At 38.6% G+C, this 26,991-nt stretch overlaps 1 protein-coding gene across 8 annotated transcripts in view; it reads right to left on the reverse strand.

Moving 5' to 3' along the window:
* Positions 1-290: 290 nt before the first annotated feature.
* Positions 291-26,991, reverse strand: part of PTPN20 (protein tyrosine phosphatase non-receptor type 20) — a 123,684-nt gene continuing 96,983 nt past the window's right edge. For 6 of the 8 annotated variants that reach the window (XM_047826223.1, XM_047826228.1, XM_047826227.1 and 3 more), the window contains 3 exons: positions 22,892-23,107; positions 16,365-16,427; positions 291-509 (listed from right to left, as the gene is read on the reverse strand). In XM_047826223.1, coding sequence (XP_047682179.1) covers positions 306-509; positions 16,365-16,427; positions 22,892-23,107 — 483 coding nt within the window. In that variant the 3' untranslated portion in view covers positions 291-305. Of the gene's footprint in view, positions 510-13,394; positions 15,265-16,364; positions 16,428-22,891; positions 23,108-26,991 lie in introns of those variants that run through there. The other 2 variants (XR_007145485.1, XM_047826226.1) reach the window with 2 other exon arrangements.

Below are 26,991 nucleotides of genomic sequence, written 5' to 3' on the forward strand. Positions count from 1 at the left end.
CTCCATGGACCGAGACGCTTCTGGCCCAGGGAAGGTCCTTACCCTGAACGGGCCTCAGAATGGGTGAAAGGATGAGCAGCCACTACTCCAGAGGAACACATGAAAAGCGCACCCACAAAAGACGACGCGTAGCACGAGGCCAGGGCAAAGCCCCAATAAACACAGGCCAGGCCACATGTGAAAAGCACGTCACACCCAATTGTCAGGGGGGCCCGCGTGCACCGGTCGGCTCCTTCTCTCTCTGTTCTCGCCGGTGCCTTTGGCTTCTCGTTTCCCACTGTTCTCAGTGAGTGAGTTGGCCCTGGTCAGGGTCCAGGATGAACAGGGCTCTGAGTCACATGTCCACCTTTTACCACCAGCGCCTTCTTCAGCTCCCTGAGATACACGGAGCAGGAGGATTCAAATATTGGAGCAACGACACACGGGGAGAGCAGGATCCTGGGGTTGACATACACTGACTGTGGCTTATTTTTAACCAGTAAGCTTGGTTTGTCTGTTATTAGCGGAGGCTGCAAGGCAAAACAGGAATGCCAAAATTCAGAAGGATTAGCTTCACGGAGATTTCCCAAAATGCCTTATACAGAGAACACCAGGAGTCAAGATGGTGACCCTACTCTCATTAGTCCTGGCTGGCCTCTCCTGAAACATGGCTGGGAGAGAATGAGGCCAAAGGTGCCATTTCATCTGTCAGATGTTATCTACTAACAACTCCAGTAGGCGTTGCGTTATGAAAACTCACTGTGTCGCTTTTTATTCCCCCAAAGGAGGAAAAGTCCTGAGGGCCCTCTGACAATCCTTAAGCTATTTATTCTTGGTCCCTCAGTAGCTCTTGGTTTCTCTAAAAGCAAAAGAACGTTTGTGGCAGCCTGCTTCACCAAAACACGAGGAATATGCAGTGTGCAAATAAAGTATTTGCATTCATTCGCTCATGCAAAACCCTCAACCACTTGGAATTGAGCAGCAGGGACACGCCCAGAGAACAGTGTTGCTGAGAACACATTTAGAAACGACAGAGCAAAGTCCCAGCTGCCGGTTGGCCCAGCCCTCAGCCCTGACTCAACACCAACACCACCTTCACCATTAGCTGGTAGGGAGAAGTCTTCCTTTCAAAGGAGAGAAGAATGACCATGGAAGCCTTTCAAAGGTCTAGAAGGCAGGAAACAAACAGCACAAAGCTAACACTCACTAGCTGACAATTGGGGCTGCACAAAACAGGAGCTGAAGGTGAGAGACAGACACTCAACAAAAGGGTAAAGGGAAAAGAAAAGCTTAAAAGTGAGTTGGCAGTGCTTGGGGAAAAATTCTTGTTCCTTGATCTTCCTGCTGGTTCCGCCATTAATGAGTTAAATGAAAGCAATGAAATGTGCTCAGTATTTGTATGACAATTAGGTTTTCAACACAGTGGATTCCTCCCTAACAGCATCCAATTCTAAGTAAGGGAAACAATATCTACAAAACACCCCAAGTGAGACAAGAGGGACCCATGGATTTTATGCAGAGCCAAAATGTCATGTACACATCAAAACAGTTTCAAATATGCCAGAAATCAAAGAATGTGGAACTCACGAGGGCGTCTTGAAAAAAAAAAAAAACTATTGGAGGATGAATTCTAATCAACCTAATGGAATTTCTATAGATCCACTAGAGAGACAAAACAACCAAGTTTGTTACTGCATTCAGATATTTAATTCACTCATCCTTTGTCCTCAGGCCATAATTTCATACCAGAGGCTGAGGGAGAGATGGCATTTTTGCACGCGAGCTGCTCTCCAGGCCCAGCAGATGGGGGCGGGCTAATGTGGTCTCTGGAACTCCAAGAGGGGCATGCGGCATGCAGCGTTTCCCAAACTTCTTTGCTCAAAGAATCTTTCTCTTATTGACTCTCCCGGGACGTTTCTGTGAAAGAGCCTTAGCATTTCAGGCTCGTATGCCCACATCGCAAGCCAAGGCCTGCGGCGGGAACCACACTCCAAAACACTGACATTGTGATAGGTAAGTACTAACAACGTCTCTGTTCATTCACTCGCCACTCATCTGACTTGTACTGAGGACCTAGGTCATCGTGGCCCAGAACAGAATAAAGCACAAGCGAGCTGTGGAAGAGCTCATAGGAAAGCCGTCAGTCAACAACGGCCTAATGTGATGTTTGCTGCCGCGATGGGCCACTCACAGTGAGAGTCCGGGGCCCCCGTGACGGGAAGCGTATGATTCCGCATCCGCCCCTGCATTTCATAACCGTGCTCACGTTTGGTAGGAGAGGGCTGTGACTGAGAAGGACACTGTTCCCTCCTGCCCTGCTCAGGAGAAAGCAGTGCTGTAGGGAAAGTGCAGAAGAGCCCGGAGGTACACGCTTGCCTGAACGTCCACCTACCCCGGTGTGGGCAACCAGGGAGCCTGTGAGTGGACTCGGAGGAGAGAGCGCCGAAAGTCCATCTTTGGGCATACCAGGAGCAGAGGCCTTGGCAAAACCAGCCTCCCCAGCCCAGGGCCCCTCGGCCCACAGATTGTTTTAGAGTCTCCCAGCCTGCCTCCCAGAGCATCTAGGCCAGCTGGAGATCCTCCTTGCCTCCCCTGTCCTCCCTCTGTCCCCAGGGCCCTGGCTCCTCACCCCGGTTCCTGGACAGGACCAGATGAGTCCTGGCCTCATCATTAGAGCGAACCCCAACAATAGTGTATTCCCAGACTGTTTGTTCTCGTCACGATTTTGACTGTCTTTTAAAGCTCACCCTTTCATCTCCCCGCTCGTGACATACTCTCCCTGAAGGTCTGGAGCCAGAGGAAATAAAAGCATCCCCTGCTAAACGCCAGGCCCCCCTTAGAAATCCCTTATTCGTGGTCCTTGCCTCTGTCCAGAGCCTTGACAGTCTCTTTACCTCCTGGACGACTCTCTCCCACAGAATCTGACCTGAGAAGTTAAGGGGGGGCCACTGTGCCCGAATGCCCTGGCAGGAAGAATGTCACTTAGCTCTGGAGGCAGCAATCATTGCCAGCAGGCACCAGCATTATCTCCCCCAAGAGGTCATTAGAAGTCTCATAAAAATAAGCTGCTCCCATAAGTATGTCAGCCCAGGCACCGGAGGCCGGCCCCCACATGCCCCTGTTCTAACTGGCAATCCAACTTGGACGGTCACTAAGAGACCTACACACTATTTCATTTTGTAGGTCCAGTAATGCTCAGACTCTGGAATGCTGTGCCTCTTTGATTTGGCCCCTTGTTGCAAATGGCTTTAATGTTCCACTTTGTTTTCTGCTTCATACAGGCAGAAATAGGCGCTTTAGCACTAGAATGCTGTGCTCTTCAGATGCATTTTCCTGGAGAATAAAATACTGCTAACATAGGCATTTCTGTTGGGCCTGTGAAGTACTTTTTCTACATTGGGCTTTTAAAAGGCTTGGTACTGGATTGCTCACGTCTTTGTGGTGATCCTGAGCAGAAAGGATACTGGCAGAGAATTTTTAAAGTGCTCTATGGGGTATAATTAATCCGAATCCACTCTCTGCATATCTGAGAGGGAACTTTAAGAATCATCACCAGTGAGGGAGCCATGATCTTTTGCCTAAAAGGACTTTGCCGTTTTCTTGGGGTTATTATTCCAGCCGCGTTATGTGGTAGACTCAGTTTCCCCAGTTCCACTCCCCCTTCCCCACACTTTTCAGAAGACAAGTCCAAGGCAAGACTTGATTTATAAGAGAGGAACAGCCTTTACTATTAAATGAATATCCACTCTAAGTTTGCTGTAGCTGTCTGCTCAGATTAAGGCAATTCCCTTGTATTCCCAGTTCGCTAAGTATTTTCTTTTCACTTTCAAAATCAAGAATGGATATCAAATTCCATCAGAATTTTTCTTCTGCATCTATTGAAGTGTCCAGAGGATTTTCTTTAATCCATTAGTGTGATGATTTATATTCATTGGTTTTACAATGTTAAACCAACATAGTATCCCTAGAATAAGCCCAACGTAATCATGATATATTATCCTTTTTATATTGCCAGGAAAATTTGTGAAAGGCCCTGAAATGAATCAAAAGGGTTACTTGATGTTCTCAAAGGAAAACTAGAAATTTTCTAATTGTAGGTTTTCTGATTTTATGGGAACCATACTTTTTATAATCCTTGAGCTATTTTACAACTCTGTAAATTGTACATAACTAACAGCAATACAAATGATTCTTACCCATAGACATGCAAGTTAATTCTGCTTAGGGGAGGAATAATTGATCCTTATTCCTACCTGGTATGGTAAAAGTCAGTTTATCATCTATTTGTAAATTTCAGCATTTATGTGTGGTTTTTGAGTTTTTCTATGAAACAGCTTAAGGGCTCCCTCATTAACTGATGAGTTAAAATCTTTTGATTTGTGTATATTTAATATTAAATGAAAGGAATAAATACATTTTCTTTAAAAATTATCTTCTAACAGTTTATTTCTAGATTCAATTTGCTATTGCTTTAAGATATGCTGCATATATGCTCATAAGTGAAATTGACCTGTCATATCCTGACAGTTTCCTTTTTGGGGTTTTTGTATGGATGTTATGCTAACTTAATTTTTTTCTCCCATATAATTGTATAAGATTGGAATAATTTCTAATTTGCTATTTTGTAGAACTTGCCAGTGAAGCCACCTAGGCTTAAACTTTTTATTGTGGAATGTTTTTAATCATGAATTTGACTCCTTGCAATTTTAGACCTATTACAGTTTTCCATTTAGATGGTGTTGGTTTTAATACCGTTCTAGGACTGTCTATTTCAAATTTATTGGCATAAACTTACTCATAATATTCTCTCTTTTTTTTCAGTTTTCTTAAAATTGAGCTATATAACTGACATAAAACAGTATATGCGTTTCATATATATAACATAATGATTCAATATTTATATATAATGCAAAGCGATCACCACAGTAAGGTCAGCTAATGTCCATCACCACACATAGTTCCAAAAAAAATTTTTTTGGTGTGATTAGGACTTTTTAAGAACTTCTGCTATTTTAGAAATTTTCAAATATGTAGCACAGTATTATTAATTCAGCACTATGCTGCATGCTACACCCCTAAGACTTATAACTCAAAGTTTGTACTTCTTGACCTTACATATTTTGTCCACCCCCTAAACCTCCCTCTAATAGCCACTAATCTGTTTTCTATGCCTATGATCTTGGTTTTATTTGCTTGTTTAAATTCCACATATAAATGAGATCATATGGTATTTATCTTTCCCTGTCTGACTCATTCCACTTAGCATAATGCCCTGAAGGTCCATCCATGTTGTCACAAATGGCAAAATTTTGCTTTTTGTGGCTGTATAGTATTGGTGTGTGTGTGTGTGTGTGTGTGTGTGCGCGCGCACACGCATGCCTGTGTCTATCACATCTCTATTCATTCATCCATTGATGAACATAACATGTAGGTTGCTTTCATATCTTTCCTATTACAAATAATGATTTCTTTTCGTTTTTTATTTTTTTTTAAATTTTTGAGACAGAGAGAGACAGAGCATGAGCAGGGAGGGGCAGAGAGAGGGAGACACAGAATCTGAAGCAGGCTCCAGGCTCTGAGCTGTCAGCACAGAGCCTGACGCGGGGCTTGAACTCAGACTGTGAGATCATGACCTGAGCTGAAGTAGGACGCTTAACCGACTGAACCACCCAGGCGCCCCTGATTTCTTTTCTATATATGTATTAAGGCTACAAATTCCCCTTTAAATACTGCTTTAGCTGTCTCACAGAAGTTTCTAAATGTAATATTTTCATTATCAGTTTAAAAGTTATTTCAGGGCACCTGGGTGGCACAGTTGGTTAAGCGTCCGACTTCGGCTCAGGTCATGATCTCATAGTCTGAGTTCGAGGCCCACATCAGGCTCTATGCTGACATCGCAGAGCCTGGAGCCTGCTTCAGATTCTGTCTCCCTCTCTCTCTCTGCCTCTCCCCTGCTCACACTCTGTCTCTCTCTCTCTCTCTCTGTCTCTCTCTCTCAAAAATAAACATTAAAAAATTTGTTTAAGTTATTTTAATTTTGATTATGAATATTCTTTTGTCCTATTATTTAGAAACACATTTCTTAAGTTTCAAGTATATGGGGCTTTCCAGTTATCATTCTGTTACTTTCTAGCATAATTCCATTTGGCTTAGAAAATGCATACGAATGGGGCGCCTGGGTGGCGCAGTTGGTTAAGCGTCCAACTTCAGCCAGGTCACGATCTCGCAGTCCGTGAGCTCGAGCCCCGCGTCAGGCTCTGGGCTGATGGCTCAGAGCCTGAAGCCTGTTTCCGATTCTGTGTCTTCCTCTCTCTCTGCCCCTGCCCTGTTCATGCTCTGTCTCTCTCTCTGTCCCAAAAATAAATAAACGTTGAAAAAAATAAAAAATAAAAAGAAAATGCATACGATTTCAATATAGATTTTGGAATAAATTGGACCTTACTTTATGTTCCAGGGTATGGTCATTTTTGGTGGGGGCGTATTATATGTGTCACAAGTGCTTGAAAAAAATCTATATTCTGCAGTAGTTGGGTGCAATGTTCTATATATGTTCTTCGGTCAGCAGGTTACTTCACGTTCTTCTATAATCTCACTGATTTTTTTTTTTTTTTGGATTAAACATCAGACATCTGTTTTCTTACAATTCTAGAGGCTAAAAGTCCAAGAACAAGGTGCTGGTAGGGTTGATTTCTTCTGAGGCCTCTCTCTTAGGCATCTGGAGGGCTACCTTCTCTCTGTAGCTTAACTAATTTTTGTCCACTTGTTCTATTAATTACTAAGAGAGATTGGTTAAAATCCTCAACTATTATTTGTATTCTTTATCATTTTCAATTTATATATATATATGCTTTGTTTTATATATATGCTTTATATATTTTAAGATTCTGTTATTAGATGCATGCAAATTTAGAATGGTCAATACACTTCCAGTGAACCTCTAGTCATACCTTTTGCCTAGATTCCATGTTGTCTAAAAGCAATACACTACACCAACTTTCTTTTGGCTAGTGTTGGCATCCTTTTTTTTTACACCCTTTTATATTCAATCACTTTGCATTCTTGTGTTTTAGATTTGTCTCTTGATATTTTTCATTTACCTTAAGCATTTGACCCACTTATAATTTATTGTAATAACTGATATCTTTGTGCTTCAAGCTATTCTTTTGTATGCTTTTTATTTGCACCACCCTCTAGGTTTCTTTCCTTTTATCCCTCCCTCCCCTCCTCCCTCCCTTCCTTCCTTCCTTCCTTCTTTCTTTCCTTCCTTCCTCTCTCTCTCCTTCCCTCCTTCCTTCCTTTCTTTTTTTCTGTTTTGCCCATTGTTACTTTCTCTTAGTTTGGAGATTATATACTCTTTTCCTATTCTTTTAGTAGCTATAATAGAAATTATAAAAAAGCCTTTTTAAAGTTATCAAAACCTAACATTAACTTGTAAATTTACCCTTCTCCTGAATAATGCAAGGGCCTTAGAACATTTTAAATTTATGTCATTTCTGAACAATATGCTAGTGTTATAATGTATTTTAATTCATTTTATGCGTACTCTAAATCCAACAAAAAATTTAACCCATTCTCTGGTCTTAATTCCATCATTAATCTGAGATTTTTTTTTTTTTAATTTTTGAGAGAGAGCAAGCGAGCACGTGAGTTGGGGAGAGGGGCAGAGGGAGAGAGAGAACCTTAATCAGATTGTATGGTCAATGCAGAGCCTGATGTAGGATTTGATCCTCTGACCCTGGGATCATAATCTGAGCCAAAATCAAGAGTCAAATGCTCAACCGACTGAGCCACCCAGGTCCTCCTAATCTGAGTTCATTTTCTGCCATTTTCACTTTTAGAATTTCCTTTAGGAAATAGTGCTTGAGGACAACTCTCAGTTTTGTTGTGTCTGGTAATGTCTTTATGTCACTCTCATTCCTATAAGGTTTAGAAACCAAAATCTGGGCACTAGCGGTGCTCATTTTTACTGGTTGGTCACTGTTTGTAGGCCATTTAAGTGACAGAGTTTCTATCTATCATCTCTATCATCTATTATCTATCTATTTGCCAATCATCTGAATACTATCTAGTTCATATTGTCATTTCTAAGTGTGAACTATAGGGTTTTTCCTTAACTTCTGTATTACACTTGTACCTTTTTTCTTTCACATTGAGAGTTCTCATTCACAAGGACACAAAGGATGGATGAAATCAAATATTCTATAATTACTCATTTACTTTACCCAATATTACAATAGTCTCAAAATAGCAATTCAATACAACTCTACCAATTGTTACCAAAAACAGTTAAACATTTTTTGCCTATACTATACTTAACACTATTGTATTCTCTCCCATTTTTAAAAGATTATATCTACTCATTAGGTAGTATAGCCATTGCATACTATAATTTCTCCCTTTTAACTCTTTTATATTAAAAAAACATATATCCATACATTTATAAGCATTAAATATATAAAAAATATTATATATATAATTAGAATATGTATATAATATCATTATGTCAGTGACTAAGTATTTTTGTTATTTAAAGTGTGTTCTTTAGTAGCTTCCCCAGAAAGGACACTCGGAAACAATTTTTCTCCCATGTTGACATCAATATGCACCTTTTATAAATTAAGGCATATATTTTTTCCTTGAAAATCTTAAATATATTATTCTATTTTTCCTGTCATAAAATGTTATTGTCAAAAAGATTGATAGTAATCTAATTTTATTTTCCTTTTATTCTTCCTGCATAGATGCCCAAAAGATTTTTTCCTTTTCTTCAAACTTCAAACTTTTCTTCCAACTTTTCTTCAGACTAATTTTACTAAGACATTTCTTGGTATTGGTCAAGCTCATTTGGTATTTTCAGGTATACACTGTGGTATTCCAGTATGTAATTTTAAATATTTTTTACTTCAGGAATATTTTCTTAAATTATAGTTTATTGTGTCTGCTCTGTACCCTTTCTTTGGCTTTCTTCTTTAAAACTTCTAAGGGTGCCTCGGTGGCTCAGTCGGTTAAGCATCCGACTTCAGCTCAGGTCATTATCTCAGGGTGACCTTACTCCATTTGTTTTCTCTCTCTCTCTCTCTCTCTCTCTCTCTCTCTCTCTCTCCCTCTCTTTCTCAAAAATAAACATTTAAAAAATAAATAAAAGTTTCATTATCTACATGGTAGTCTTCTTTGCCCATCATTGATAAGTCATGCTCTCAAGTTGTTTCCTTTCTTCACTTTGTTTTGAAAATGTTCCTCCTTGGAAACCTATTTCTCTCAAGGCATCAGTTATTGTGTTTGTGTTCTGAGTACACATTTAGTACATTTATTGTGTTTTAGTTCTAATTTTTTCAACTTTTGTTTCTAATTCTTGATTTGTCATACCACTTTGAATTTTTCTCATTCTGATTTTTGTTATTTGTGTGTCCTATGTAATTTTCCTAATGTCTTTAAGCTCATTAAGTTAAATATTAGGTTATAGTTTTGATCTGTTTTTTTACCAGGTCTTTCTGGTGTCTCTTCATTGTCTTTAGGGATGCTATTAAGTCCTCTAGCATTGTTTTTCCCCTTAAATTAACTTGTGTGGGATTTAATCATGATACTTTCCTATTGTTCATTTTCATGTGAATTTAAGTTTCCTGAACTTATAAGTGGTTTGTTCATATAGATCTGTTAACTTCATTGAGCTCACCTTCTGAAATTTTCTGCCTCTGTTCCTTTCATTTACTTTTTTTTTTTATTTAAAAAAAATTTTTTTAACGTTTATTCACTTTTGAGACAGAGAGAGACAGAGCATGAACGGGGGAGGGGCAGAGAGAGAGGGAGACACAGAATCGGAAGCAGGCTCCAGGCTCTGAGCCGTCAGCCCAGAGCCCGACGCAGGGCTTGAACTCGCGGACCGCGAGATGGTGACCTGAGCCGAAGTCGGACGCTTAACCGACTGAGCCACCCAGGCGCCCCCCCTTCATTCACTTTTATATAGACCTTCTCTTTTCTTCATTCCTATTATCCCTGTTTTGCTAAATGTTGATTCTACAGTTTCTCCTCAGTATGGAAGTTGGTTCTGAAAAGGAGTCTTAGCTTATCAGCTTTTACAGTAGATAAAAGCTGGATTGCTCCAACTCCTTTAGGTTTTACCAAGTGCTCCTTGCACTTATTCACTTTTGAGGCAATCATCCAATTTCAGCTACTGTCCTCAAATTAGCTCACCACAATTTCCAATAAATATCTGATGGGTATTTTGGGGTCCATCTTTTGTAAATAAAATGGGTTCTTCACCACAGAGTTTGAGAAGTACTGATGAAGGAGAGAGGAGTATTAGGAGACTTCATAAAAGAGGTGGCTTTTAGGCTGGGCCATGAGGGCAATCTAGATAGGAATGAATGTTGACATTCCCTTGTGGGGAAACAGGTTCTACTTACATAAGTGGGTTAGAAAAAGCTTAGGATGGAAAGCCACCACCACGAGGCGATAGCGCCCAAGGTTAGCTAGCAAGATATTGAAATGGGATCACGAGTAACTTGTATCACCTGCAAGAAATTACTTTCCATCTGATGCCAATATACTATTATACTTTGGATCACAAACACCACTTGTCCCCCAGACCCTTTGCTTCCTACATACACAAGTTAATGATTACTGACCAATTGTTTTCTCCACGTTCACGTGTGCAAGATCTTGTTTTCTTCACATTCACCACATGGGTAATATCTTGTTTTCTTCACATTCACCACATGGGTAATATCTTGTGAGCTCAATAAATATGGAGATGAAATCCCTGTTCAGGACTCTTGTCTCCTCCCGGACATTAGCCTCTCTCATATTCAATTCTATGTCCGCTCTCTTGCTGGACAAGGGAGAACTCTGTACTCAGAGTCTGCGACAATTCTCTAAGACTCTGCCGTTGGCCTCTGTCTCACTTTCTTTGGGGGAGCCATTCCCATGACTTCAAACATCATCTTTAAGGCAAAGATTCCTCCAGATCTAGGTCTTCATCCCAGACTTGTAGAGCCACTTGGCGGTCCCATAAGCATAATAAATTCAACACTGTACAAACTAAGCACATGGCTTTCTCCAAAACTTTTGTCACTGCATCCCATGTTATGTTTTTATTTTCACTTCAAAATATTTTCTAACTTCTCTTGAGGTTCTTTTTTTATTTGACCCATAGGTTATTTAGAAGTAAATTGTTGGGGCGCCTGCATAGCTTAGTCAGTTAAGCATTTGTCTCTTGATTTCAGCTCAGGTCATGATCTGAGATTGAGATCACAATTCGTGGGATCAAGCCCTGCTCTGTGCTGACAACATGGAGCCTGCTTGGGATTCTCTGTCTCCCTCTCTGCCTCTCCCTGCTCACGCTCTCTCTCTCTCTCTCTCTCTCTCAAAATAAATATATAAAAAAAGAAGTACACCATTTAATTTTCAACTATTTTGAAGCTTTTGAAATATCTTTATGTTATTGATTTGTAGCTAATTCCATAAACGTACCTATAAAGCTCCTTTCCTAGGAATTATATTGAGGCTTATTTTATAAGCCAAAATATAATCGCTTTTGGTGAATGTCCCACATACACTTGAAAAAAAATGTGTATTCTACTGTATTTTGGTGCAGTGTTATACGAATGTCAGTTAGGTCAAACTGGTTGGTAGTGTTATTCAGATCTTTTATATCCTTACTGATTTTTCCATTTATTCTATCAATTACTAAGAGGGGAATGGTGGAATCTCCAAATACAATTGTGGACTCATCTATCTTTCCAATTTTATCACTTCTATCATTTTTTGCTTCATAAATTTTGATGCTCTGGATTTGAAATGCTACCATTAGTATATAATAAATTCACAAATATATGAGTCTGTTGAGTCTCTTTCTTGACTATGTTGTTCCACTGATCCATGTGTGTATCCCTGAGCCAGAATCACATTGTTTTAACTGTGACTTTAGATGATACTTTGATTATTACTAAGGCAAATGCTCTCTCTTCCCCACAATTAACTTTTCTTTTTCAAAACTATCTTGATTCTTTTCATGTATTTACTGCTCGTTGAGAGCGAGAGCAACAACTGGTCAAGTTCTTGGTAAGTTAAATCTTAAGTATTTTATACATTTTACATATCCTTGTTGCTCAGAGGTATTTTTCCTATTGAAGATACAGAGGGTGGCAGACTTTTCCTTTAAAGGGCCAGATGGTAAATATTTTTAGGATTTATGGGCCATATGATCTCTGCCACTACTAACTTGGCCATTGTCACTACAGCACAAAAGCAGCCATAGACAATATGTAAACAAATGGGCATAAAACTTTATTTACAAAAACAGGCAACATGTCAGATTTGGCCTGCAAGCCATCATCCGATGACCCCTGATGTAGAAAAAGAAATTTTAACACAGTTATCTTGTATCCAGACTTCATAATGATTTTTCTAATACTGTATTTTAGTTCAGTCTATTATTTCTATGTGAGCAAATACACAAACAAAAGATCGCTTTGTTCTAACTTTCCAGTATTTATATACCATTTATTCCTTTTTGTAGTCTTTCTGTATTGGCTAGATAACTCTAGAGCAATACTATAGTGCTAACAGGAGTTACTGTTTTCCTAATGGGAAGGCTCTATTTTTTCACCTCCCAATATGATGTCGCTATTAGTTTCTAAAAAATGTTCTTTATCACATTCAAGTTTCAGATATGATAGTTACATTAGGCATGTTTTAAGATCCCTTCTAATTCAAATTGTTACATGATGAGGTCATTACTTACTTCCTTTTGATTATAGCTGTAGACAAATTGAGTACTCCATTGAGCAATCCATCATCCCCACTGAATACCACTAACCTGTTTTTACTTAATGGATACTTTCCAAATCTTCTAGTTCAATTACTTAAATCTCAAGACAACATATAAGAAAATTAATTCTTCCCAGGTATTAAGAAAAAATAAGTAGGAAAGGAAACTTTTTTGTTTTAGAGTTAAGGTGTTTTCATTTAAGATTTTTCAGTAAGAATAAATCACTGAAATGACCTCTGAGTAGTAAATGTAAAGTTAATTGAAAATTCAATAATGTTCTAGATAGCTTAGGGGTGAAAAGCCCAAGGAAAAATAAATTACCAAGACTTATAGGAGAATAAAACCTACAGTGTTTATTTCTGAAAAGATTTGGTCCAACATGTCAGTCCATCGAGGACATGCATCTTTAAAAATATGTATTTAAAGTTGAAAGTTAATAAATGCATATATGCTTTTATTTAAATGTTTTAAAAGTTCCTCTCAATAAGCATTCATACACTCACAAAGGTGTCAGTGGGAGTTTCGTATTCATAGTCTAGGCAAAGACTGATTTATTGTTGGTATGAAACTTAGTATTTCAATTAGTCAAACATTTTCAACTTGGAATTCACTTTCCAAAAATGAAATAAAACAAATGCAATCAGTATTTCCATGTTTACTTATTTAATTTCCCTGAAAAACTAAAAATTAGTCCAGCTATAAAAATATGAGGCACACATTAAAGAAGAAATATGCTTACCATCAAGAATTGTGGCATTTTTCTTTACAAGAACATTTCAAGGCCTAGATAATAAAAATACGTCAGGCAATTCATAGTAAGTCTTTTCATTTAAGTAACAGCATAGAATCCTTCTCAGGAATACTGCTGTACGTCATATCTATTATTTTACAAGAACAGAGAGAAAATAAAATGAGGGATACAAATATTAAAGGCCAATCATCAAAATGAAATTAATGTTTAGCATAGATTATTTATATGAACAATGTAAATAGGTAGAATCATCAATTTGATTTAATATAAAATATATTTCTGGCATATAATTATTGTTAAAATGAAAATTATCAAGATAATTCAACAAATCCAAATATGCATTCAGCCAAGGGAACAAAGTAAGCCTCTTAAAAATTAAAGATTTACAGATTAATATTAGAAATTTTCTCAGTATAATACATGAAATATTCTGATCTCCATTGAGTCACACTGTACAAAAACATGTATCATTTGCTTCATAGCTTATAATCAGGTAAAAATGGTCACTAAAATTCCTTGACCAAAATATCACTGTAATTATATGAGGCAAAGTCCTATAATAAGATGGATGTAATAATGGCCACATCTTTTCAAAAAGAGAACATGAAAATTTTCATTCTCACAGCTATGAATTTGGTTTTCCAAAACCTGGTTCCCAAAGCCAACTTTTAAATGTTACAGCAGAGGTGGGGCAGTAATGGAAAGAAATGATTTAATGGAACTCTTAAAAAAAAAAAACAACTATCATAGATCTTAGTTTAAGAAATATATCTGGCGTAAGAGAGAGATACACAGAATTATGTAATAATGCTTATATCAAAGTTTATTGATTAGCTAAAGGGCAAAGAGTAAGAGGCAAGTAAAATGTAATATGTGCTTTTGACAAAGCAGACTGAGTAATATGTTAAGTGTTAGGGTGGGATAGGAAAGAACTCAAGCTGGGCAAAAATTTCCTCTTGGACTTTCTATATAAACATCTATTTTAGTTTTGGCCTGTTCACCAGTGTGTTCATGTGATGGAGCAGAGGAGCTCTGCCCACCCATGAAATACTTCCCAGACCGACAGGTCCTTGTGCAGCTGCTCTAGAAAGGCAGCTTGTCCTCTGAGGTCCCTGGGGTCCTATAGAAACTATAGGAAAATGAAATCCAATTTGTGTAAAAAGTTAATCCATCCTAATTAGCGAACTGAGTTATTCAAATACCAGCTAAAAGTACATGCTCTAGCTAAAAAACATGGGTTAAGTATCTGTCTTGAAAATGCCTCCAAGAGGTCATGATGTGATCTTGCCTTTACTGGCCCTATGTTCTCCCAGAATAGGGGCTTTATAAGGTCCTGGAAATCCTCAGCTCCCTTTAGCTGCCTGTCCAAATAAAATCTTAATGAATATAGTTTAAGTCCTTTATTGGCTCTGTAATCCCTTCAACCAATTAGGCTGCAATTGTTTTATGCAACTTTTGTTTCATTGGAAAATGTGGAAAGATATTTTTATATTACCTAAGTAAGATTAATGGGTAAACACTGTTCACCGCAAACCAAATGATGCTGCCTTCCGGGAGTTGTCAGAAAGACAGTCAAATGATACACCAAGAAAGTACATTGTATGCCTAAGCAAAGCCCTTCAGGACAGCTGGAACATGTTCTTTACGAGGAGACTCCAAGCCATTGGTAATTTCAAGTGTGAGGCAACGGAAGTCTTTCTTAATCGAAAGTCAGAATCTTCTGAAGAACTTCAAGCACAACTTTATAACAAAAGCAATACTGCTCCTATATACATATATATGAAAAACAACAGAATGTTAAGTAATTGAATACCAATATCCACTTTCAGAGAACATAGTTGTAATTTTCAACCATAAAGGTAAGTTCCCAAAAAGAGCAAACATCTAACCAAGAACTTCTTTATGTATATATTCTTCATTTTTTTAATTTTTTTTCAACGTTTATTTATTTTTGGGACAGAGAGAGACAGAGCATGAACGGGGGAGGGGCAGAGAGAGAGGGAGACACAGAATCGGAAACAGGCTCCAGGCTCTGAGCCATCAGCCCAGAGCCCGACGCGGGGTCGAACTCACGGACCGCGAGATCGTGACCTGGCTGAAGTCGGACGCTTAACCGACTGCGCCACCCAGGCGCCCCTATGTATATATTCTTTAAATATCAGTAAGAAAAATGATCATACTATAGTGCTTGGTCTAGAGTTAGTTAACTCAAGGCTTAACTGAACACAGGGGAAACTGACCCCCAATCTCAATCTCCTTATATTGCCCTGGATAAACCTATGCTTAAAATTATTTTTAGGAGTAGCCTCAGGTCTCTCAGGCAACCTTAGTTCACATAAAATGCTTCATCTATCATTCAGCATTGGCTTAAAAACAGGTCAACCTAAAGATTTAGGTGTACCTGCTTGTTTTCATCATCCAGGCTTTCTCTCGATTCTCCTTCCCAATGATTAATAACTGGTCTGTAACATAAACGCTATCTTTTTATGACAGACCAATGACTTTGATAATTTAGTGACGAGTAAATATCCCCCAGCTGCTATCCAGAAACTTATAAATAACTTCAGATATGCTACTTAAATAACATGGCCTTATGGACAAGTCATGTGTTTGGGCATCAGGAGACTTCAGTTTCCCTCCTGGCTCCCCCATGTGCTATATGAATGACCTCACAGAACAGACTTCATTACTCTGAACGTGAAGTACTTCATCAGTAATATCAGAGAAAAATTAAGGTCTACCTCAAACAGTGAGAATTCAATGACATCATGTAAGTAGAAGAGATTTACAAATTGTAACATGCTAAACATGTTAATCTTTATATTCTTTACTCTTTTTATTAGAATTTATGTAGTGAGGGCTTACCTTTGTTTGAATCATGCCATAACGCTGTTCTCTCATTTGGGCCACTATATTCTTGATGTTGAACTGCAACAGGATGACAGTGATTTTGTATTATTCACATGGGGGAAAATACAAACCCACGGATTGCCAAATAAGTACTCCATAAATTCTTTCCAGTAAAAAAGATGTCAAGATATAACCAGAAAGGTCTCATTTTCAACTATAAGAAAAGGCACTATTTTTAAGTTAGTCTAATGGATAAGGAAGACTTTAGTTTAAAAGGTTTCCAGGAAAAAGCAGGAAGCAATCATTTATAATAAGAAATGCTCTCCAAAAGAAATAACAACAAATTTGCCCCTGTGTCTACTTTTCTGTTCTCCAAAGGGAAATCTTAAAGCAGGACTGTAATTCTGGAAAAGTCTGAGCATAGAATACTTTTTCTGGCCACATTAGTAACACAGCTGTTTCTCATCTAAAGAGCCCTCTCAACTCAAATGGAGACCCTGAACAACAGTTGGCCCAATACCAGATTCTGCACCTGTGCATGGAGACCAGCCTACCCACTGTGGTCACTGAGCTGGTGCAGGTCTGCAAGGGGCTGTTACTAATCCACAGTGAGATGAGTCCATAAACTGGTAGTAAGTGTTTAGAAACTCTTATGGCAATCTGACAGTGGCACAGCATCAAGGAGGATCACCAGTGGAACGGGACTAGACCAGCTCAAGTGTTGCTGAACTTGCCTGGAGAGTCACAAGTGGTGCTGAGGACCAGTCATGTCCAGCAAGACCACATAGACACATGAAATTTTAAGGTTTGTTAACTATAACCCCAAATTATATAAAAATCAGAGAAAATGTAACCATTCCTTGATTTTTATAACTTTTCATTTTTATAATAATTTAAAATCTTAATTGAACCTTTAAAAATTTGTATATTGAAATAATTATAGATGTACAATAGGTTGCAAAAATATACATGGAAATCCTATGTACCCTAAACCCAATTTCCCCCAATTATGCCATCCTACATAATTATAGTATAATATGAAAGCCAGGAAATTGACATTGGTATGATCCATGAATCATATTTTGATCATTATTCAGATTTTGCAAGTTTTATCTGCAATCATTTGTGAATTTGTGTACATGTGTGTGTGTGATTTTGTGCAATGTTATCACATGTGAAGACTCAGATAACTGCAACCACAATCCAGATACATAACTGTTCCACCATAAGACTTTCTCATGTTATCCATTAGAACTACTCACCCAACCCAGTCCCTAACTCTTGGCAACCAGTCATCTGTTATCCATCTCTACTGTTTTGTTATTTCAAGAGGATTGTATGAATGGAATCATGTAATACCTAACTTTTTTAGGGTTTTTTTTCATTCAGTATAGTTGCCTTGAGATCCTTATAAATTGTGTACAGTAAAACCTTGGTTTGCGAGCAATAGTCATTCTGGAAACATGCTTGTAATCCAAAGCACTTTTATATCAAGGTGAATTGCCCCATAAGAAATAATGGAAACTCAGATGATTTGTTCCACGACCCAAAAATATTCATATAAAAATGATTACAGTACTGTGTTATCACATAAAATAATAAAGGAAATACAAAATATAAAGAAAAATAAACAAATTAGCCTGCACTTACCTTTGAAAACCTTTGTGGCTGGTGTGAGGGAGACAAGAGAGAGGAGGGTTATTGTGTAGGATGATTTTCATTGTCACTAACAGGTGGTGACTACAGTATAGTATTAATAAACTCTTGTCATATACTGTATTTAATGTAACTGGCAGTAAGGCAGCAGAGAAAAAGGGTCTATATCTGCAGGCAGCCTGACCTAGAATGAAGCAAAGCATTCCTAAGCTTACTCTTGTATGGAAAAGCAAAGGACTGTCCATAGGTGTTTTAAGTGGCAAAAAATACACCGTTGTGGGTTGCCAGTTGTGGGTACCTTCCAACATTCTGAAAAATCACCAATTTCTGTCAAACACTGTGGCCTGAGACCAAGCATCCGAGCATGGGAGACAATCACCCAAAATCTCACAGTGAGAGAGAGAAAGAGAGGAATCATTGGCTCAGTTATGATCATGTAACATTCAGTGTCACATATTATTCTTATTGCAAGATATCACTCATTTATCAAGTTAAAATTAGTTATAAATGTTTGCTCATCTTGTGGAACACTTGCAGGACAAGTTATTTGTAATCCAAGGTTTTACTGTATATCAACAGTTCACTCCTTTTTATCTCTTAATAGTATTCCATTAAAAAAATAAATGAAATGGATATATACCAGTTTGTTTAATCATCAGCTTACTGAAGGACATCTAGGTTGATTCCAGTTTTTGTTTATTATGAATAAATCTGCTATGAACATTTACATACAGGCTTTTGAGTAATTGTAAGTTTTCATTTCTCTGGGATAAACACCTAAGAGTGCTACTGCTGATACTGTATAGTAAGTTTAGTTTAGTTTTGCTTTTGTTTTAAAGAAATTATAAAACTATTTTCTAGAGTGGGTATACCATTTTACATTCCCACAAGCAACAAATAATTAATCCAGTGTCTTCAACTCTTCACCAGCATTTGGAGGTATCACTATTTTTTTATATTAGTCTTTCTGATACATGCCTAGTGATATTTCATCATGGTTTTAATTTCATTTCCCTAAAAGCTAATGAAGCCCAAAATCTATTTACATCGTAATTTGTCATGTTTTTATCCTCTTTGGTGAAATGTTTGTTCATGTCTTTTACCCATTTTCTAACTGGGTTGCTTTTTTTTTTGTTTTTTGTTTTTTACTATTAAAGTTTTGAGTATGATTTATATATTCTAAATGGATATTTAGGTATGTTTGTTAGATATGTGATTTGCAAACAGTTTCTCTAAGTCTGTAGCTTATCATTCTCTTCACAGGGTCTTTCACAAAATGAATCATTTTAATTTACTTTGCCCCTAAAAATGTTTGTTCTCACCACCTGTATTCAACCCAATACTTAAAGCTCTAGATAGCTGAATTAGGCCAGAGAAAGAAATAAGAGGCATACAGATAGGAAAAGAAGAGATAAATGTGTCCCAATTGGCAACTAGAATGATTGCCTATGTAGAAAATCCCAAGAAATCTAAAAACAGAACAAAATAGAACAAAAAAAACCTCTTAGAAATAGTGAGTTCAATAAAATCAGAGCATACAAGATCTTGTGATTGTGTGTAGAAATCAATCACATTTCTACATATAAACTATGAACATGTAGAAGCTGATCATAAAAACACAACACCATTTACAATTGCTCCAAAGAAAATGAAATAGGATAAATCTAATAAATCACATATAGGATCTATATGCCCAAAATGACAAAATACTGATGAGAGAAATCAAAGAAGACCTAAATAAATGGAGAGACATACCATGTTCATGGCTTGGAGTATTCAACATAGCAAAGATGTCAGTTCTCTCCAAAGTGATCTATAGATTTAAAGCAATTCCTATCAAAATCCCTGTAAGCTTTTTTTTCTGTAGATATAGACAAGCTAGTTAGAAAATTTATATAGGAAAGCACAGACCCTATAAAAGTTAAAACAATTTTGAAAAAGAATAAAGGAATCACTCTACCTTACTATATAGCTACAGGAATCTATAGTGTGATATTGGTAAAAGGATAGACAGATGGATCAATGGAACCGAATACAGAGACAGAAATAGGCCCATACAAACGTGCCCAATGGTTTTGACAAAGGTGCAGAAGCAATTTAGTGGAAGAATAGCTTTTTCAACAAACGGTCCTAGAAAATTGGACATTTATAGGAGAAAGAAAGAAAGAAAGAAAGAAAGAAAGAAAAAAGGAAGAAAGAAAACATATGTAAACCTTTACTTAAATCTCACATTTATACAAAACTTAACTCAAAATGGATTATGGACTTTGGGGTGCCTGGGTGGCTCAGTTGGCTGAGCATCTGGCTCTTGGTTTAGGCTCAGATCATGATCTCACAATTCATGAGTTTCAGCCCAGGGTAGGGCTCCACACTGAAAGTGCAAAGCCTGCTTGGGACTCTCTCTCTCTCCCTCTCTCTTGAGGGCCCCTTTCCCCCACCCCCATCAAAATAAATAAATAAATAAATAAATATCACACTGCTTCATCTAGAGTCTTGTTACACAAAACAAGCCCAACTCTGCCAGATAAACTTGACAGTGTGCATAGTTGTGTAAATAATTTTTAATTATGTAAAGGCTAATGTGCTAAATTTTGGATTATTCACATCATTATGTGATAATACGGTAACCAGTAATGAACAACTGTTATTGTACCCTAAAGACTGTTAGAAGAGAAAGGTCTATTGAGACCATTCAAACTACAGAGCAGTCTCAGGGTTTCTGAAAGAAAAGAGGCAGTGTGTTCCCAATATTTTAAGAATTTTTAAGCAGGCGTGGTTAAAAATGAAAATGGCTATAGAAATAACAAACAAAAAAGAAAGAAATGGTTACATATTCTCCGATTTTCATATCTGAGTTATAATTGATCAGATAATCTTAAAATGTCTCAGGTCACAAATGTCCGCTTCACAGAGCTGGTATGTAGCTTGCTGCATGTAAGACTCCCCATGTGAGTTCCACAACACACAAACTGGTCTATACTCTGTTCAAGAAGACCCATCCACTGGTCATGTTCTTGGATGTCACAGCAATACATCAAACTGCTCTGAAAGTTTCTAAACGTTCACTCTCAATTTCTAGGAATGTATCTTATGGTAGATTAATAAACATCCACAGATTGGTGCTGGTCCAAGACCACACTCTGAGTAGGTCTGGTGGACAAAATTTCTGAAAAGAGTAGAAAGGGTATCGGTAAGAACATTTGACAGTTCAAGGTTCTGTGGGAAACCAATAAAGAAACAATGGATGTATTTTCTATTTTTGAATTACTCCATCAAATCTAAGCATCCTTAATTGTAAAATGCATCATTATTTTATGTACCACTAAGAAAAACACTGTCAATTAAACTGACAGATGGCTTATTATAAGACACATTCTGAGTTTAAAGAAGGTATAAGGTGGGAGAAAACAGTGCTCCTTAGAAACATGAAATATAATATTTACAGTTTTTATAGTTTCTACAAGGAATATAAAATAAGGACAAATATAAACAAATTTTTTAAGAAACTATGATGGGGAATATATAAAAGAAAATTATACTAACATTTTCTGCTAAAAGGCTCAAACAACATTAGTTATGGGAATGGGTAATATCGGACTTACACTACTAAAATTTTCAGTATTTTTTAGCACACCGGGGGGACTCACCAGTTTATATTCATTCACTGAGTTTGCTCTGGAAAACCATCCCTCTTCTCACTCTCAGTCTTATGGCCTGGAGTAGTCCTGACCGGCCTACATAGCCCAGTATCTCCCACGGTGATTAGTTCAGGGAAGGGGCTATAGCTCAGACACAGTGAAAGGCCGGGATATACTGGCTCAGGTTTCTGACAAAAAGTAATTTCCTCTGTCCTCCAAGGAGCTACTGGGAGAGACCATTTTCCAACCCTCCCACATAATATAGCTTGAGGATAATGAGTTCTGGAACCAAAGTAGCCATTCCGCTGCCCCCGGAGAGAGTCTGGCACTGTTAGGGTTTAAGTGCAGAAGGCCCAAGAGAGCAGAGACTGGACTGTTGTGACAACAACCTAACGCAGAATTTGCCTCGCATGGCAAATGCCCGGCAGCCTGTTTTCTCAGGATTGAGGTGTGGCTTTTCACATTCCTTGTGCCCCTTGGTAAGAGTCACTCCTGCCCCTGTGCCTGCTAATAAACAGGTGTCTTTCCCTTCGCACTCCTGCAGTGCAGGAAAACAATTCAGTGAATCAGTCTTTCTGGCCACAAATCTAAGGTCACATTCCCTAATCAGTTTAATCAAGAGTAAAGGTAATAGTATAATCAGTATGTGTCTAATTCTTGTGTCTATCTCTCAGCTGGTTCCAAATTTAGAGGGAAGCAATGGATTGTCAATGATTGACCCAAACCCAGCAATATTATTATCCTTATTTCACATATGAAAAAAGTGGGTTTCAGAGAAGATGAGCAATTTGCACAAAGTCACCAAAATCTCAAGTGTGAGGCAAAACTGGCAGTCAAAGCTAGGGACCGCTCATTAAAACTCTGAAGTCTACATTTTTTCCAACGTGCTCATGTGCATGTATTTTCTGTTCATTAAAAACAGGCATACTTCACTGACATTATTTAACAGGATTTTAAAAGCTGTATGTGTGGGTAGAGGAAAAGCAAAGAGACACGAACTTGCAATCGTGCACCTGTTGTGTTCCCAACAATGCTCCATGCCACTCATTTGCATTATGTACTTTAATCATCACAACCCCCTCCCAGAATCTGCACCACTTGATTGAGAAGCAGGTACCCAAAGTTCACATGCCTTCTCTTGACTGAGTTCTCTTGAGGGCCAAATCATAGTCTTCAGGTACTAGAAGGCTGTTAAAAGTAGTAGAGTGTTTACTAATAGCATCAAGTTATCTGTTTAATGTCACTTACTGGAAAGTTCTTTTCGATGGCACAGAACACAACATCCACACAGAGGAACACCCCCGTCCGGCCCACGCCAGCACTGCAGTGAACAAGGACAGGTCCTGTAAGGTGGCTCTTCCTCACATAACGTACATACTTTATGAAGCCATCTACTGGGGCAGGAGTGCCATGGTCTGGCCAGTTGGTGAACTGCAAGTGTTTTATAAAGTGACTAGTTCCTGTCTGTTGAGAGAGGAGACAGGGAGGAGAAAGAAGGGGAAGAGAGAGATTTATCAACTTCTTGTGTTAAGGATCTCAATTCCATTTCCAATATAATAATAATAATAATAATAATGGCTCTATAGTCATACAGTAATGCAAATAAGAATACCAATAGGTAGCATGAATTAATAAGCACTTTTGGGGGTACCTGGGTGGCTCAGTTGGTTAAGCACCTGACTCTTGATTTTGGATCAGGTCATGATCTCATGATTAGTGAGTTCGAGCCCCACATCAGGCTCCCTGCTGGCAGTGTGGAGCCTGCTTGAAATTTTCTCTGCCCCTCCCCCACTTTGCGTGAGTGCACGCACCCTCTTTCTCTCTAAATAAATAAGTAAATAATTTTTAAAAAAGAATTAAGCACTGATGATGCGCCAGGTACTATGCTAGAGACTTCACATGCACTCTTTCATTTAATCCTCACATCAACTCTGGGAGGTAGGTACTATTTTATCCCCATTTTACAGATGAAACCGTAAGGATCAGGGTAATGGAGAGATGCACGCTAGGTCAGAAATCTCCCGCATCTAGAGCTTGGACTATAATGTAGGCTTCCTGAATTCAAATCAACCATCTTTCTTCTGGACCATGGTTGTGCAGAAAAACCCAGAATCCAAAAACCAAGAATGGGCTAACACATTAGGAAAAGCATTCTATGTTAGCTTGAATGTTTATGATACAAAATTTAGTGAAAACAGCTGGGTGCTGTAAAGTTGCTTGACCAGGGGTTCACCAATCTCTTCTGGTGATGAGGACAGGGTAGGTGGTGACCAGGCAAGTGGGCCGTGCCCCCACCCTTATGCTGAGCCCTCTGGCAGCACAGGCACGAAACTCTCCTCAGGGTCGACTATTAAACACTTCGAGTTGGCCCATTATCCTTTCCAAAAGCATGGCGCTTTCCCAGTGTCAAGCCCTTCATTTTGCTTCTCTGGGCACCCCTGCAGGGAAACTCAGGATGGGTTTCTTACTCCTCCCTTGCTTTTCCCTAATGCAGCCCTTTTTCCTGAGTTCCAAATAGAAATACGTTTTCCTAAGTCCCAAATAGAAAACTCAGGTTTAAATCATTGGTACATGAAATTGAATGATGAAAACAATACTGAAAATCTTGTGAAGGCACCGAAGTGAGGATAGCTTTACCACATATGTCAGGAGTTAAATCTCTCCTGCCACTGTTGACCGCTAAGAATCTGCACAAAGGTGGACTTCACCACTTTCCTGACCTAATCACTTAGACAGAAACCGTGATGCAGATTCTTCAAACACGAACGCCATGGTTCTGGAGCCTGTGGGCCTCAGCTCAAAGGCCACCACTGCTTGGACCCAAGCATTTGAGTTCTTGCAGACAGATAATTCCTCTGTGCCTTTCACCTGCCTATACTCTCTAAGCATACTGGCTTTCCCCTGCCATAAAATGTACCTCACACATCATTTTGGAACTTCCTTCCCCACTAGACCATAAGTGTTCTAAGAGCTGATAATGTGTGTGTGTGTTTTCTGTCTCCAGCGCCTGGCACAACACCTGGTTACAACAGGAGGGAATCCACAGGTATTAGGGGAGTGAGGGTTGAAGCGAATCCCCTCAACCTTAGTGCACAGACCAAGCACAGTGCCTAGCACACAGCCAGCAAGTTATCCATCAGTGTCAGCCATCATTCTTGGCCTCCCTGGTCACAACTATGCTCCAATCCTCCTCACTTTTCCCTCTCACCCTACTCCTGTATCTCATCAACTTCTCCCTTTGTACTCAGGTGCCCCATCCCACCGTAAACTTTTTGAAACCTTCATCATTTCCCTTAATGCTTCGTCCATTTCTTTCCTTGCTTCCCACAGCCCTTCACTCTCTGCAGCCCCCTCACCGAGGCCACCTATTCTCCCATTCTCCAGGTCCCACAGAGCATAGATATCAAGTTGCATACTCCTTGCTGCCCACTCCTATTTCCAATTCATCATTCCTTCTTGTGTAAATACCCCTCTTCCTTTTGAGTTTCATACCTCTTAGCTTTATCTTCTCATTGCTATTACCCAGTGGCTTTAGCCTCTGGTCAATTTGCTACGTTCACCAAAAATCCTGACCTTCTCTTTGTCACAGACTGTGACATCATCTAGGGCAAATCCAGGGTCTCTACAGCCCAATAGACACTCTAACCTCACAGCGTTTGTATTTCTCTCTTGTAGAGGAGACCACTTGTTTCTTCTGGTCCTCACAGTGATGGTCACTCCTTGAACTTATTATCACCTATAATCATGTCCAGTATCAAAAATCTTCCCTCCAATAACAATGTGACCAAATGGAGCTCTCCTGTCCTTTATGCCCTCCATCTACTCCTAGTTGACCTGCTCCTGATTCCATTTGTCTCCCTAAGTTTAGACTTCATGGCTGATTATCTGAATCATTCTCTTACCAAACTGTTAACTCCTTTCATCCTTTGAATTTTACCACACATAGTGGACAACACCTCACCCTGGGTCAGCCCCTTAACCTGTGTTCAGGAATCTCATAGTTAGGCTGCTGGGAAGGAAATAATTTCATAGATGCACATTTTATTGCTACTGAAAATTTACTGGTTCCAACTTCATCATCTCCAGCAACCCTTTTCCTAGTCATTGTTTGGACTCCAATCAACTTCTTTGATCCTCTTGTCACGCTTCCTGTTTAACTCCCATCTCTTTCATTCCTGTTGAACACATGTATCACTTTCCTGCTAATCAAATCTACTTATACCAATGCTCCTATAAACCATTCCTTTTGTATCTTTTGATTCTATTAAAGCAAGAAATCTATGAGTTATTCTAGATCAACACTTCCCACTAGAACTTTCTACAATGATGCAAATTTTCTAAATCTGTGTGACCCAATATGGCAGCCATTAGTAACATGTGGACTAAGCATTAGAAATGCAGCTGTTGCAAGTGAAATATTGAATTTGTTGTTTCATATAAATTTTAATGATTTGAATTTAAGCTTAAATAGCCATACATGGCTTCTGTATTGGATAACTTAACTTCTGACCACTCCTTCTGTCACTTATAAATCATAAATCACATATAAGTCTGCCAATTTTATATGAAAAACACCAAAGTCTCTGCTTTTCATCTCCATACCAACTGCCCTGCTTGATCATGATACCTTCTGACTAAAATTCTTCAATGTCTCCCAATTATCTTCATAATAAAGTTTGTGCTCCTTAGCCAAACTCCAAGATACTTCATGTTATGACTGGTCCCTGCTTACCTTCTAGAGCCTCATCTCACCTCTCACTTTTCCCTGAGTTAAACTGTTAAACTTTTACATTCCCTAAACACTTAACTACTTACATTTCTCCATACACACCGCATTTCATATCTTGATTACCGACTTCTTATTTACATCTTTCTTGTTTGGGTAGTTCTCAATCCAGATGTTCCCTCCTCCAGTAAACCTTCCCCCGAACCCTAAGTAAAGCTAAGTACTTCCCTTCCAGGCCCCAAAGCATTCCATATAGATCTCAGTATTACCACAGACCACAGTAACTAGGAGTATCAGTAAGGATACCCGAATCTCCACTACTTGGTAAGGTAGTGATAGTGCCTGGCACAGTGGTTAGCAATATACCTGAAAGACTCAATACATATGTCATACTAGGCAGGAGCAGCCAAAGTGCATCCCAGGATTAGGCAACTTCCAATACTGATGCTCCCTGTCCCATCTTCCCTGTTTAGGTTTTTCATTTCTCCAGTCAGAGTTTGGTGTCTTGGTTTCTAGCACCAGGGAGCAGTAAAAACAAGTTACTCAAAAAAGTACCCCCAGTCTGTAACACAACCTAATCCTAACTTCTCCTCCTGATATGTGGCTTATCCAATGAAATATA

The sequence above is a fragment of the Prionailurus viverrinus genome, chromosome D2, assembly GCF_022837055.1.
Source record: "Prionailurus viverrinus isolate Anna chromosome D2, UM_Priviv_1.0, whole genome shotgun sequence".
NCBI classification, from domain to species: Eukaryota; Metazoa; Chordata; class Mammalia; order Carnivora; family Felidae; genus Prionailurus; species Prionailurus viverrinus.